At 35.5% G+C, this 13063-nt stretch overlaps 1 protein-coding gene across 2 annotated transcripts in view; it reads right to left on the bottom strand.

Moving 5' to 3' along the window:
* Window positions 1–13063, bottom strand: part of LOC106133297 (adenylate cyclase type 2) — a 171552-nt gene that overhangs the window by 141409 nt on the left and 17080 nt on the right. Inside the window, exon 1 of one of the 2 annotated variants that reach the window (XM_060946553.1) lies at window positions 5159–5374. The exons of the other annotated variant lie outside the window; for it this stretch is intronic. Coding sequence (XP_060802536.1) covers window positions 5159–5195 — 37 coding nt within the window. The 5' untranslated portion in view covers window positions 5196–5374. Of the gene's footprint in view, window positions 1–5158; window positions 5375–13063 lie in introns of those variants that run through there. 2 annotated transcript variants of the gene reach the window in all.

The following is a 13063-nucleotide window of genomic DNA, read 5'->3' as shown; positions in this document are numbered from 1 at the left end:
CAACTAAGGTTGAAAGCATATTCAAGCAAGTTCTGTTGTTTTAGTTAGGTACTAAACAAAAAAATATCTGTACCGACCGCTTCCTTGCGTAGTTTGTAAATGCCGATCAAAAAAGCTTTAGCGGGAGCTACATATTATTCAGCTAGACAGTCAATAAAAGGAAGATCTTCTGCCAGACTAGGTGTTGTGCCTGGGGAACCGCGCGACAGACGATGTTGAATCTGAGGTTGTATTTATGTTTCAGCCCGTGAAATATTTGTTTGCGCGATTTAGACTCTTCGCTGCTATTGGCTGAGCGCTATAATTGGCAGTTGGTGTGTGACATTAGTTATGTCGACACAAGCTTTTAAGTAAACTTGAAAGTTTTCTCTAGAATAGGCTAACATTTCAATATCAAATCCACTATTAGTGATCCAGCTATAGGTGGTCTTCGAGACGTCCTCCTGAAGTTAGTCCCGATTGCGTTCTCTTAGAGAGGAGCCTGAGGTCCGCTTGTGGTCATGACCCTGGATTGAGTGAGTCAGGTTTTAACACGAAGCCAACCCCATCAGACCTCTGCAAACTTACACCCCTGGGGACCTCTGGGAACCTTACCCGTATTGTATCATGATTACACATCCAGTTGCCTGAATGTGCAGGTTTTACTCACAATGTGACGAACATTTTAAAAAGTTTGTATTGTAGTATACTCTATGACTATTCATAAAATTTGCTTGCTTGTACAGTACTCTATGACTGTTCATGAAAATTGCTCTTTTTTGTCTCTCGATCGACACTTTTTTATTTTTGTTCTGTCTGCAAAACTATCTTTTTTATTTGTGGCCAGTTGCAAACATAAAAGGTTGCTTATTACCAGACATTTTCTTATTTATTTTATTATTTACTTTCCTTATTTTCGTGGTAGGAACCTGCTCATAACACTTTTTTATTCTGATACCTTAACCCTTCAACCATCGACAATAAAGAGTTATTTTTTTCTTGCCTAACAAAATAGATACATTATTGAGTATATCGCACATACATATAAGCGTAAAACTACTTTTTTAATATTTTCGAAGGACAGATGATGGATATCCGACTGATAACAAGATAATCATAGGTAATCCCACACGATACATTTGTCAATATCGATGTTATCATAGATACGGCTACCACGCGTATGATTCATATTTTGTAACGTGTCAGTACTTTTTTTCACAAACATCTATACTAATATTTAAAAAAATTCGTTCGAAATTAAAAATTCTTTTTTGTGTTGAATAGACCATTTATCGAGGAAGGCTTTAGGCTATATTACATCACGCTGCAACTATTAGGAGTGAAGAAATAATGGAAAATGTGAAAATAACGGGGAAAATTATTCATCCTTGCTTCAATGATGCCCAAAATAACTATTCCACGCGGGCGGACTCGCGGGCACAGCTAGTATTATATAAATACATACATGTGCATACTTCTTTTACTTCATCAACATTCGTAATTCTCTTCATGCAAATTCGTCGGTTTAGGGCAGTCTTGACCTGACCTTATACTAGAACCTTTACGATTTACTATTAGGCGACAGGCTAGCAACCTGTCACTATTTAAATCTCAATTCTATCATTAAGCCAAACAGCTGAACGTGGCCTATCAATATTTTTAAGACCGTTGGCTCTGTCTACCCCGCAAGGGATATAGACGTGATAATATGTATGTATGTCTACGATTAAATTAAGGTGCGTTCGTCTAGGCCTGCGCACTCTAACAGTCCCATTCACACTCCCTTTGTATATATTTACCTAGTCAACCTGCTTTCATTCATTCTCTCGACATGAACAAACTTACCCTCTTCTATTCCTGTCACTATATCTTCTTTCACGTCACAATATTCCCTTATCACGCTGTTCCTTAGCTTTCACTCAATTTGACATCTATCATACTCCAAAGCGCTCTCATTTCCACCGCGTTTATTCTACTTTCGTGCTTTTTCTGCCACACCTAACTTTCACTCCCATACATTAGTGTTGGAAACAACGCGCCCTTATCGAAACTGTTCGCTTTGTCAACCCCGCAAGGAATAGCGACGTGAATACGTGCCGTGTGGTTCCCGGCACCAATACCAAAAAGAATAGGACCACTCCATCTGTCTCCCATGGATGTCGTAAAAGGCGACTAAGGGATAGGCTTAAAAACTTGGGTTTCTTCTTTTAGGCGGTGGGCTAGCAACCTGTCACTATTTGAATCTCAATTCTAGATATCATTAAGCCAAATAGCTGAACGTGGCCATCCAGTCTTTTCAAGACTGTTGGCTCTGTCTACTCCGCAAGGGATATAGACGTGACCATATGTATGTATGTATACATGAATGTATGCACCTATATCGATCCATACAATAATTCCCAGGAAACGTCGAGGTACGAACTTGACCTTAGTAGCACCGCGGCATTATGACTTGCATTTATTTACATAATAATAACTTATCTGATCGCAATTTCTTGCATTGCTATTTGCAATATCTTTAATCTACTTTATATTTTCTAAGGGACAGGCTTTTCAGCTTGGGATTCTTCTTTTAGGCGATAGGCTAGTAACCTGTCACTATATGAATCTCAATTCTATCATTAGGCCAAACAGCTGAACGTGGCCTATCAGTCTTTTGAAGACTATTGGCTCTGGCTACATCGCAAGGGATATAGACGTGTATGTATGTATGTTTATGTTTTCCACCAACCACCAAGTACCAAGTATTTTTGATTGACGAGCGTGCATGAAGAGAGTTATGAATTTGGATGAGGCGAAAGAAATAAGTTGATATCGTAGCAAGTAGACAGATGTTGTCCCGGAGGGGTAGGCAAAGACTCCTAACCCACCGGGAAAGATTTGGATGTACATCACTTTAAACACACACACAAGTTATTATCACGTTTTTATCCCTTACAAAGGAGACGAAGTCAGTAATCACGAGGTTGCCAATTCTAAAGCGGTGATTTAAGATTAAAAAACCGACAACTCATAAGTATTTTGTTTTAGTTATTTTAAGCATGTGCGCAATTTTGTTAATATTTTTGTATGTTGTTTACATACATATATACATACATATAATCACGTCTTTAATCCTTACAGGGAAGACAGAGCCAACAGTCGCGACAAGACTGAAACCACGTTCACACATTCAAATGTACCTATATAGTTTAATGAAGAACAGATTCAAATTGTGACAGATTTCTAACTGATCGCCCAAAAGAAGTCCTATTTATGTACCTACTAGAGGCCGCCCGCGACTTCGTCCGCATGGAAACCCTATCAATCCCGCGGGAACTCTGGGATAAAAAGTAGCCTATGTGTTATTCTGGGTCATCAGCTACCTACATACCAAATTTCATGGTAATCGGTTCAGTAGTTTTTGCGTGAAAGAGTAACAAACATCCATACATCCATACAAACTTTCGCCTTTATAATAGTAGTAGGATGTGTTTATATGTTTATTTTTAATAGTTTTAATGTGCACCGCATTCGTAAAGAAATCTGAAATTAAAATTGGTTATCTGCCAAGTCAAAGTCAAGGTTAATGACCGTAGAGTAACAGTTTTGGCCTTGTGGGTCAATTTAATGGAGTGACAAATTGTCTGCCGCGAGTGACATAATGTCGGATCTGCTACACGCGTCACGTCTAAGTCCATTACGGGGATGACAGTGCCGATAAACAGAAGATTCAAAGGCCACCTTTAGTAGTGATATGGTGTTCCTACCCTAAAAGAAATAATGTCAATTTTATACAACTATGTATATTAGATGTTCCCGAAATTCCCAGAAAATGGAAAATGTGGATTCACGTTTTACGCTAGTTAATAATAAGAGGAAATAGAATAATTATAATAATATGTGCCTTTTCATCGCTTGGTCCATATTGATAGATTAATAAATAGGTACCTATTAAGAAACAAAGGTATTTCCATTAAAATTTACTATTATTTCAAAAAAGATTCCTTTTTCTTACTATAATGTTAGTTTCTTAAAATGTATGTTTGTTTTTGTCTGGTAAAATTGGTAAACGGATAAAATTTGTACTGAGAAATATCATTTATTGTTGTGACGTTCTCTAGAGAGGGAAATCGCGGGGTGTAGTTAGTCAAGTAAAAAAATTAATAATAATTGTTCCTTAGATCTCTCATTTTCATAAATAATTTTGATCTTGCTTAATTAAAAATAAGCAACACGACCTTGCGCAATTTTATTCTCAAATTTAATACGATAATAGTTACGAGTACCGTAACCAAAAACGTACACTTGATGCTTTTAACGTTTAAACTTTGGAGTTTTATCCAAGACCTTTAGCCGACTGCAAAAGGGAAGTTGTTTAAATTATCTTCAAAATTAAGAAGAGAATTATTACTCTTCTCTTTGTAAATTTGACACTAGGTAATTAACCCTTGACCTCGTGAAGTGAAGATCAGTCTACTAACGATTCTTAATGAAGTGGTAAACAAAAATGCTTAGTTCGACTAATATTTTTCTTATTTATAACGATAATAAGACAATATCATCATCTGTGTCGTATGGTTCCCGGCGCTTCAGAATATGATCACTCTCATGGATGTAAGTAAATTGCGTAAGAAAGGAATGGCTTATAAACTTGGGATTCTTCTTGTATGGTGTAGCAACCGTCACTAATTGAATTTCAATTCCATCAATGAGCCACACAAATGAGCGTGGACTATTGGTCTTTACGAGACTGTTGGCTCTGTCTACCCCGCATGGAAATATAGACAGAATTATATGTGTGTACGTATATGCTTAGGTATTTATTTATATTTATCGTATTCTAATATCTAGGTATAAAATATGTATATAAGGAACAAATGAAACATTTATAATTAATCCTTTTCCATATAGGTACTAAGCGCTACACGTCGTAGTCGTTGCTAGGACTTTTTAAGTAGTGTTTCAGCAAGGTAAAATAGTTTTCTTTTTTCCTACTTTCTTTTATTTCCTTCTCTGCATACCCATCTCTCGCCTATAAGTCACAATTTTTCATTAATTTGATACCTACCTGTCAAAGATTTCTTATCTATTTACCGATAGCGTAACAATAAGAAAAATAAAAAACATCGTTAGTTTCGTGACCCATATCCTATTACAGAATAATTGGACAAACAAAAAAATTGTTGTAGCAACCCACCTTCTATGTTTTCGTCTTCAGTGTCCGTCATCCTCATTATTGCTATTTATTCACAAAATATCACACATAACTCATACCAAAACATACATAGAACTCAAAATAAACGTGACATTCGAATACGACATAAAAACAAATCGGAATTACAATAAAAATAACTTTACGTGACCACGCGACACGCGAACTTTGAGGCGGACGAGCGAGCGACCGCCCCCCACGACCGTGCGAAGCGTACTGAAATATTTCCCGCGGATGGAAAATAAACAGCTGTGTCGGAAAACCGCTACTATTTTTTTCTTATGCCCGTTTGTTAAAGATATATTATATTTATTATACCTTTTGGCCATGATTTTAGTATTTGTTAATTTTTTTTTTAATTAACATTTTTACTTACAATAGCATTCGTGAAACGTGTTCTTATTATTTTGGTAATGGTTAACTGAATCAGAAAACCTTTTCTATCTGACTTGTAACCGACTACAAAAATTAATTTTGCCTGAATGTTTCCTGAAAAATTTCAAGAATATAGGTTCCATAGATAACGTGTGAAGAGACAACAAACAAACAACTTTCGCATTTATAGTATTAGTTGGGATTATTGATAGTTTTAGGCGATGGTCTAGCTGTTACTAACTGAATCTGAAATCCATCCAAAGCTCCGGCTAAACGAGACTATTGAGAGAATTCAACTCTTTTCCAGGCTTTGTATACCTCGTGAATTATAGACTTATGTGTATAGATTTAGATTATGTAGGTTTTGAAAGTAAAAAATGCGAGCATGTCACGTCATGCTACCGGTATGCACCGCCCTTAAAGTTCCTTATCATGCAACAGAGCAATAAAACGTCAACCTTTACAAGGCTAAGGGCCAGGGCTTTGACCTTGTATTGTACCAACATTGAGTACCATACCAACATACATACATACAATCACGTCTATATCCCTTGCGGGGTAGACAGAGCCAACAGTCTTGTAAAGACTGATAGCCCTGATAGGCCACGTTCAGCTATTTGGCTTTAAGATAGAATTGAGATTCAAATAGTGACAGGTTGCTAGCCCATCGCCTAAAAAAGAATCAGAAGTTTGTAAGCCTATCCCTTATTCGCCTTTTACGACATCCATGGGAAAGAGATGGAGTGGTCCTATTATTTTTTGTATTGGTGCCGGGAACCACACGGCACATTACGCCAAATTGTCTTTTTCTTCGCAAAGCCCAGTGGCTGTTTCGCGTGAGAATTTCTGGAAATACTTCCACGTACCGTGATCAAATGTCATGAGGAAACCTGTACATTAAGGGAACTTAATGTGTAACCCAAAATCCAGTATGAGTTGGGTTCCCTTGCAAATGTTGCCGAGGTCGAAAGTTAAAGAACGATGTTTTTAAGAGACAGTTTCTATATGAACGGTAGGTTGGAAAAAAACCTGACAAGCGAAACCATACGAAAAAGCTAATGATTATTTGATTTTTTAATTTCAGCTTTTGAATTGTGAGGTATAAAATTACATTTTTATTTTTTTTAATCAGTAAAGCAGATTTTTTGTGTAACACACTGTCACGGTCAAACCGGATTTGCATGAGACAAACATTAAAACGAGGGTGTTTATCGTCACGAGTTTACTCAGGCCCAAATTAGAGGTAATGTGAAAAGACGAGATGAGTACACATGCCGTTTATTCCATGGGATATCAGAAAATATGAAACGCCCTAAAAATAAAGTGCGTTTGTAAAGTAAATTATGAAAAAATGGGACAAGTTTACAAACTTGTTTGGGGTAAACTCAATCTGTATGTTTTCTCCGTATAGGTATTTTTATTATGAGATACAGAGATACCTAATATGTGCCGTGTGGTACTTCGCACTTTAATATGGGACCACTCCATCTTCAATGTTCTCATGGATGGTCCCTTTCTTTCCTTCCCGTTAATGGCGACTAAGGGAAGAGGCACATTCATTTCATGCAGCTTTTATCCATGATCCAATATGAGTTAGTTAGTAGTTAGTTCTCATGTTAAGGTTGCCGTGTGACAGGAGTCGCTTCGTGTTAAAACCTGACTTACAAAATTCAGGATTATGGTTAAAAAGTACCCCGGGCTCCTCTCCGGAGAAGTGAATTTAGTTCCAAGATTATCTGTCTGTTTATGCCATTATTTTTTAAACATGATACCGACTTTGACACGATTTATTTTAAGAGAAAGATACTCTATATAACTCTTCATCTCCAAAGAAGTGTATTTTTTGTTGCTCCTCATTTCTACTTTAAAAAATATTCATCAAAGAAAGCCCCATCAAAAAAGACGTAATTTTTAACATAACGCCAAAACATTACATATGTATATACCAACAGAGAAACAAATCCTTATTACATTCACATTTAAACAATTAAAATGTGCGAAATTGTCCCTTTCATATGACCGTGACCCACTTGGGATGATCGTAAATAGTCCGTTAATTGATCCCAAATTTAAAATGGCTGACTTTTGTTTCACCCTTTTTATGAACCTCTTCCTCATTATTGTATGCTCCCGTTTATACAGTGAGCTAGCCTTTTTGTTCAAGTGATTAAGAACCTTAAATGATGATAAGAAAAGCCTTCAGTTCAGTTTGACGAAGTTACTACTAAGTGACAGGACTTTATTTAATTATTTTTTATTGAAATTGTAGCGACCCACTTTAGATCGGCACGGGTATATACATATCAACATTCTTCAGAAAACCCTCTTTCCGACATTTTAAACAGGAACAAAATACGTCCACTTCTTTTCAAGATTAACGCATAAATACGGACAGAAAAAAGGGGGACTTTTTAATGTGTAGTGATAATTAACACGTTAACAAACTTTTCAAACGTTACAGTAAATAGTTACTGCAAATTTGTCAGTGGCATTTTGTGTCAATGCCACTGACAAATTTGCAGACTTAAAAACCTCCTCTTTTTTTGTTCGAGTTAAAACATAATAAACAAACACAGACACATTTAAAATCAGACAAAGACAACGTTCGTTTGATGTTCACTTATTTATAAGTTAATATAAACTCATATTTTTGTATTTCAACTCGCCATGCGGGAGACATTCATCACATTTTCCAAGTTTACTGTACTTTATTACGACCACTGTAAAATTGTTATGCTCCAAACATCTGGTTGTATATTTCAACTTTCGTTTTAACTGATTGCAATATAATTTTCTATCAGGATAATGAAAAATATTATGTAGGTATGACGAATATTTTGAGTCTGAAACCAAAAGATATGACAATTATTAAGTGATATGAAGTGTCCCATAATAATGAATAAAATTTTTAAATTTGAATTATAATTCGTCATCGGGTGACATATGTATATTCAAATTACTCGTGGATTACTTGAAATATTCAAGCTGCCTGAATAGGGAAACATTACGACGAAAGCTCTTAAAAAAGAGTCTAAAACTCTTTTTTAAATGCTTTCCTCGTGATGTTTTCCCTCACGTTATGAGCAAGTAAACAAAATGTCTATAACTTAGACAAGACTCATTGATTTGACCTGAAAGGATTTGTACTGGTGCCCGCAGTCTATCGGTCCTAAATCACACCTGTGTCACATACATAAATAATCATTTGTAATAAGTGAATACGTAAATAAGTAATAATGGTTATGGTTAAACATATATTTTTAATTGAGAATTGATACTATGCGGTAATCGATTTTTAATTAATTTGTAATGACAGAGACCACATCTTTCCACTTGCCACGATCTCTGCACACTTCTTTTGCTTCGGCCACGTTCATAACTCTCTTCATGCAAGTGCGTTGGTTGTGGTTTCGGCTACTCTCGACCTGACCTTTTGCCAGAATGTCTCTGATTTGATCAAGATACTAACCTCGTCCAGGCCTTCCCACTCCAACAGTTCCATTCACACTCCCTTTGAGTATTCGCTTAGTTAACCTTTTATTAATCCTTTTTACATGACCAGACCATCTAAGCATTCTCTTTTTATTCCTTCTAATCCCAAACCAGCAAAATCAAAATTCCCATACATACATATATTTAATTACATCTATATCCTTCGCTTAGTAAACAAAGCCTTGAAAAGACTGAAAGCCTATAAATTCCCATGTTTTTTCAAATTAATGACGTTATTAATGAAGGAATACGTTACACCTATAGATTTATGTATTTTTTTTTTGTAATATTTATGTATTTTTTTTTTATTATATAATTATTTTATTTCATATTTTGTGTACATATAAGTATATTTATTTAGTTTGACCCCACGTAAAGTTCTCTGTCAGACCCAATGGTTGACTGGTAGATAATGTTTCTAGCATTAAGTCCACCAATTGCGCTATACATTTGTATTTTATACAATAAAGTTTAAATAAATAAATACTTTTAGTATTGATTGATTGATCTATCGTTATATCTATTCCATCCGATATAGACTCTTCTTCACAATATAGACAGGTTACATTAGCTGACGATCGACATCAAAGAATCTATTTTCGGATCACATGGTAAATGTATGTCTCAAACTAAACACGAAACGACAGGCTGAGGAAATGTGCGACAAGAAATAAAACATTTACTCAATTATTTACAAACGATCTGACTATATTGTACCTACAAAAATGCGCGTACCTCGTTAAGGGGATAGAAGTAACAAAGGCTTCATTTTTCTGGGAGTACCCAAAAATCCCAAAATTGCTAACAATAATAAAGTAGAAGGAAATATGTGATTTCCCGTCAAATTCCTATTATATATTTTTCACTCAATACGGGCGGACCTTATATACTTTCATTTATATTTATATAGATGTAATTTCACACGAAACAGGGCCCAAATGTCCAATTGGCGGCGATCCAAGACTCATATCACTTTATCAATCAGATCTTAACTCTTGGTCCACCCAAGGACGAGTTGTCAATCACCTTGCGTTTTATGGAGTAAAGATTCAAATGGAGATTTCAACAAAACATCAATATTAAATTTTTGAAAAGCATTATTTGATTGATAAATATATACTTTATATAAATATGTACCTATTCGCGTTAACGAAAACGGCTAATTACGTAGGCCGCAACCGGAGGTCTTAAAAAAAAATCAAAGTTTAATATAAAACTTTATTAAAATTAAAGAAATTACAAATTATAAACTTAATCTAGGTTCGACCGATGCTAGGAACGAAGTGAAGTGTCGGGGGCCCGAAACGATTTCGTTGAAATTTGAAAATAGATGCCTATGCATCTATTTTCAAATTTCAACGAGGGACGTAATAAATCAATATTGCCTTTCGTATATTTTTTTAACAGAAGAAAATTTTATTCTTATTCTCTAGCGACAAATGATAAAGAAATCTTACATAGAGCTTCCCAACGTGACCTTCGTAAATCGGATAGCCGTCGTTATATTGACACTTCATGGACAAATCACATAGCGAAAACCCGACTCACCATATTTATTTATTTAAACTGTTTTCTCTTAAATGTTCAACACATTATCAGATCATTAAAATAAAAATCAAAGACCAAGTACAATCATAATTGCTTCTGACCCCCCACTTCTTACATTTGTTTGTCTAAACAACGTTAGCCCGTCGATATACAAATATTTTCCACAGATTAAAAAAATATAAATCTTATCGCTTATCAACTCCTTGTGCTAATCCGATCGAGCATGGAAATAGATTCCCTGATTATACCGCGGGGATCTGGCCGACGACGGATATCAGGAAGAGTTTGTGGTGTGATATATCGTGTGGGTTCAGGTTCAAGAACCGTTTTCTCAATTGCGTCAATATAAATTCGATAATGATTTGGTATTTTTAACTCGCTAGTGCAGAGTGACTATAAGGCGCGTAGTGAAACTGATCCCAATTTGCGTAGAAGGTGACTATAACTGATGATATAATGGTGAGAAAGAACATTGTAAGAAAACCTGCAAATTCAGATAACTGGGTTTTCAATCAAGGTTCTAGAATGGAATCTTGATCTATATGGGTTACGGCCACAAAATAAAATTTGGGTTATAAGAAAAAAATCCTCAACAGCACATAATTTTTTGTAAATGTTTACAGTTGTGTTCGACCAGTTAGAAAATAAATACAAATCAACAAACTTTATAACGCAGTAAAAAAATTATCTTAAAAAAGGTTTTCTTTGCTGATAACCAAACTTAATACGTCTGGATATAACTGAAATACAAGTATCACCTACGGGGAACAATTAGAACATTATTAATGATTTTATTCATTTCTTACATACATACATATGGTCACGTCTTTATCCCTTGTGGGGTAGACAGAGCGAACAGTCTTGAAAAGACTGATAGGCTACGTTCAGCTATTTGGCTTAATAATAGAATTGAGATTCAAATAGAGACAGGTTGCTAGCCCATCGCCTAAAAAAAGAACCCCAAGTTTGTAAGCCTATCCCTCAGTCGCCTTTTATGACATCCATGGGAAAGAGATGGAGTGATCCTATTCTTTTTTGTACTGGTGCCGGGAACCACACGGCACATTATTTATTTATTTCTAATAAAAAAATAATACAGCTAAACGTGGCTTTTTTGTGACTGTTGACTCTGTCTACACTGTAAGTGATTAAGGCATAATGTATGTAAGTAAAAATATAATACTTACTCATCTTACCTACCGCTTTAAAATCGTAAATGAATTTACGAAGTTATTCACATGCTTTACATGCTTAATTCCTACTCTCGGAGGTCAAAGGCATCCTTCCGGAAGTATTTCAAAGTTTCAAATACTTTGGATCGTGTTAAACAGGCTTGTGAATGGGTGCTATTTTAACCAACTACGCAAAAAGGGAGGAGTTAATCTCTAGACATAGCATGCTTCCAGTTATGTTTTCGGTCGCTTTTAAAAACAGTACATATAAATCTCAATTCTATCATCAAGCCAAACAGCTGAGCTTGGCCTATCAGTCTTTTCCAGACTGTTGGCTCTATCTATCCGCAAGGGATATAGACATGATTATATTATGTATGTATGTATGTACAAATTACACAGATTGAGTTAACCTCGAAGTGAATTCGAGACTTGTGTTACGATTCTTATTAATTCTTCAACTATTATATAAGCTTCATTCTTACTATAAAATATACGGAACTAAAGTGTTTGCGATTGTTCATAAATACACTGTTCCTCAAATATGTGTGCATAGTTAGTTAAGTTTGAAACTAAAGTGATCAAAGCTTATACTCGTAACTTCGTAAGCGCCCTGAACACGTGAGCTATTAAAAATTCACCTTTCGCGAAGCATATAATGTGGTTATTTGAAATTGCAATTTTCTTACACAACTGGTAAAATAATGAAGTGTTCTGTATTTAGTCAAGTCATGCCGTCACTAGAGTGTGCTGTTTGATTTAAAGCGCTTCATAATAAGACATGGAACACGTAGGAGCGTCGCTGGTCGAACGGTTAAAGTGCCCGGCCAAAATGCGTAAGTTGTGCATTTCGTGCACGGTACACCGGTTCAAATTCTATCTAGGGCATGTAGATATACTCGTATGTTCATTAGTTTGAGTGCTAACCGAAGCTCTTACGGCGAGGGAAATTATCGTGAGGAAATCTGTTCATACAGACCACTTAAGACGAAAAAGACTTAAGAAGACTTAAGGTGCAATAAAGAGTTTTATCTATCTAAGAAAATATCGTGAGGAAATCTGTTCATACAGACCACTTAAGAAGAAAAAGACTTAAGAAGACTTAAGGTGCAATAAAGAGTTTTATCTATCTAAGAAAAAAAACACCTACACCTAAATTTGTCGTTTCCTCGTCTCAATTCCCGATCCCTACAACTTAGGGACTTTCACGGTAAGAATTCATCTCGATTACCATCAAGATTCAGGTAAAACGTACTCAAAATTTTAATTAACTAGCATGACTAACTAAACAACCAAACTATGT

The sequence above is a fragment of the Amyelois transitella genome, chromosome 11 (assembly GCF_032362555.1).
Source record: "Amyelois transitella isolate CPQ chromosome 11, ilAmyTran1.1, whole genome shotgun sequence".
Classification (NCBI taxonomy): domain Eukaryota; kingdom Metazoa; phylum Arthropoda; class Insecta; order Lepidoptera; family Pyralidae; genus Amyelois; species Amyelois transitella.
Note: the sequence above shows the minus strand (reverse complement) of the source record. Positions and strands in the feature narration are given on the sequence as shown.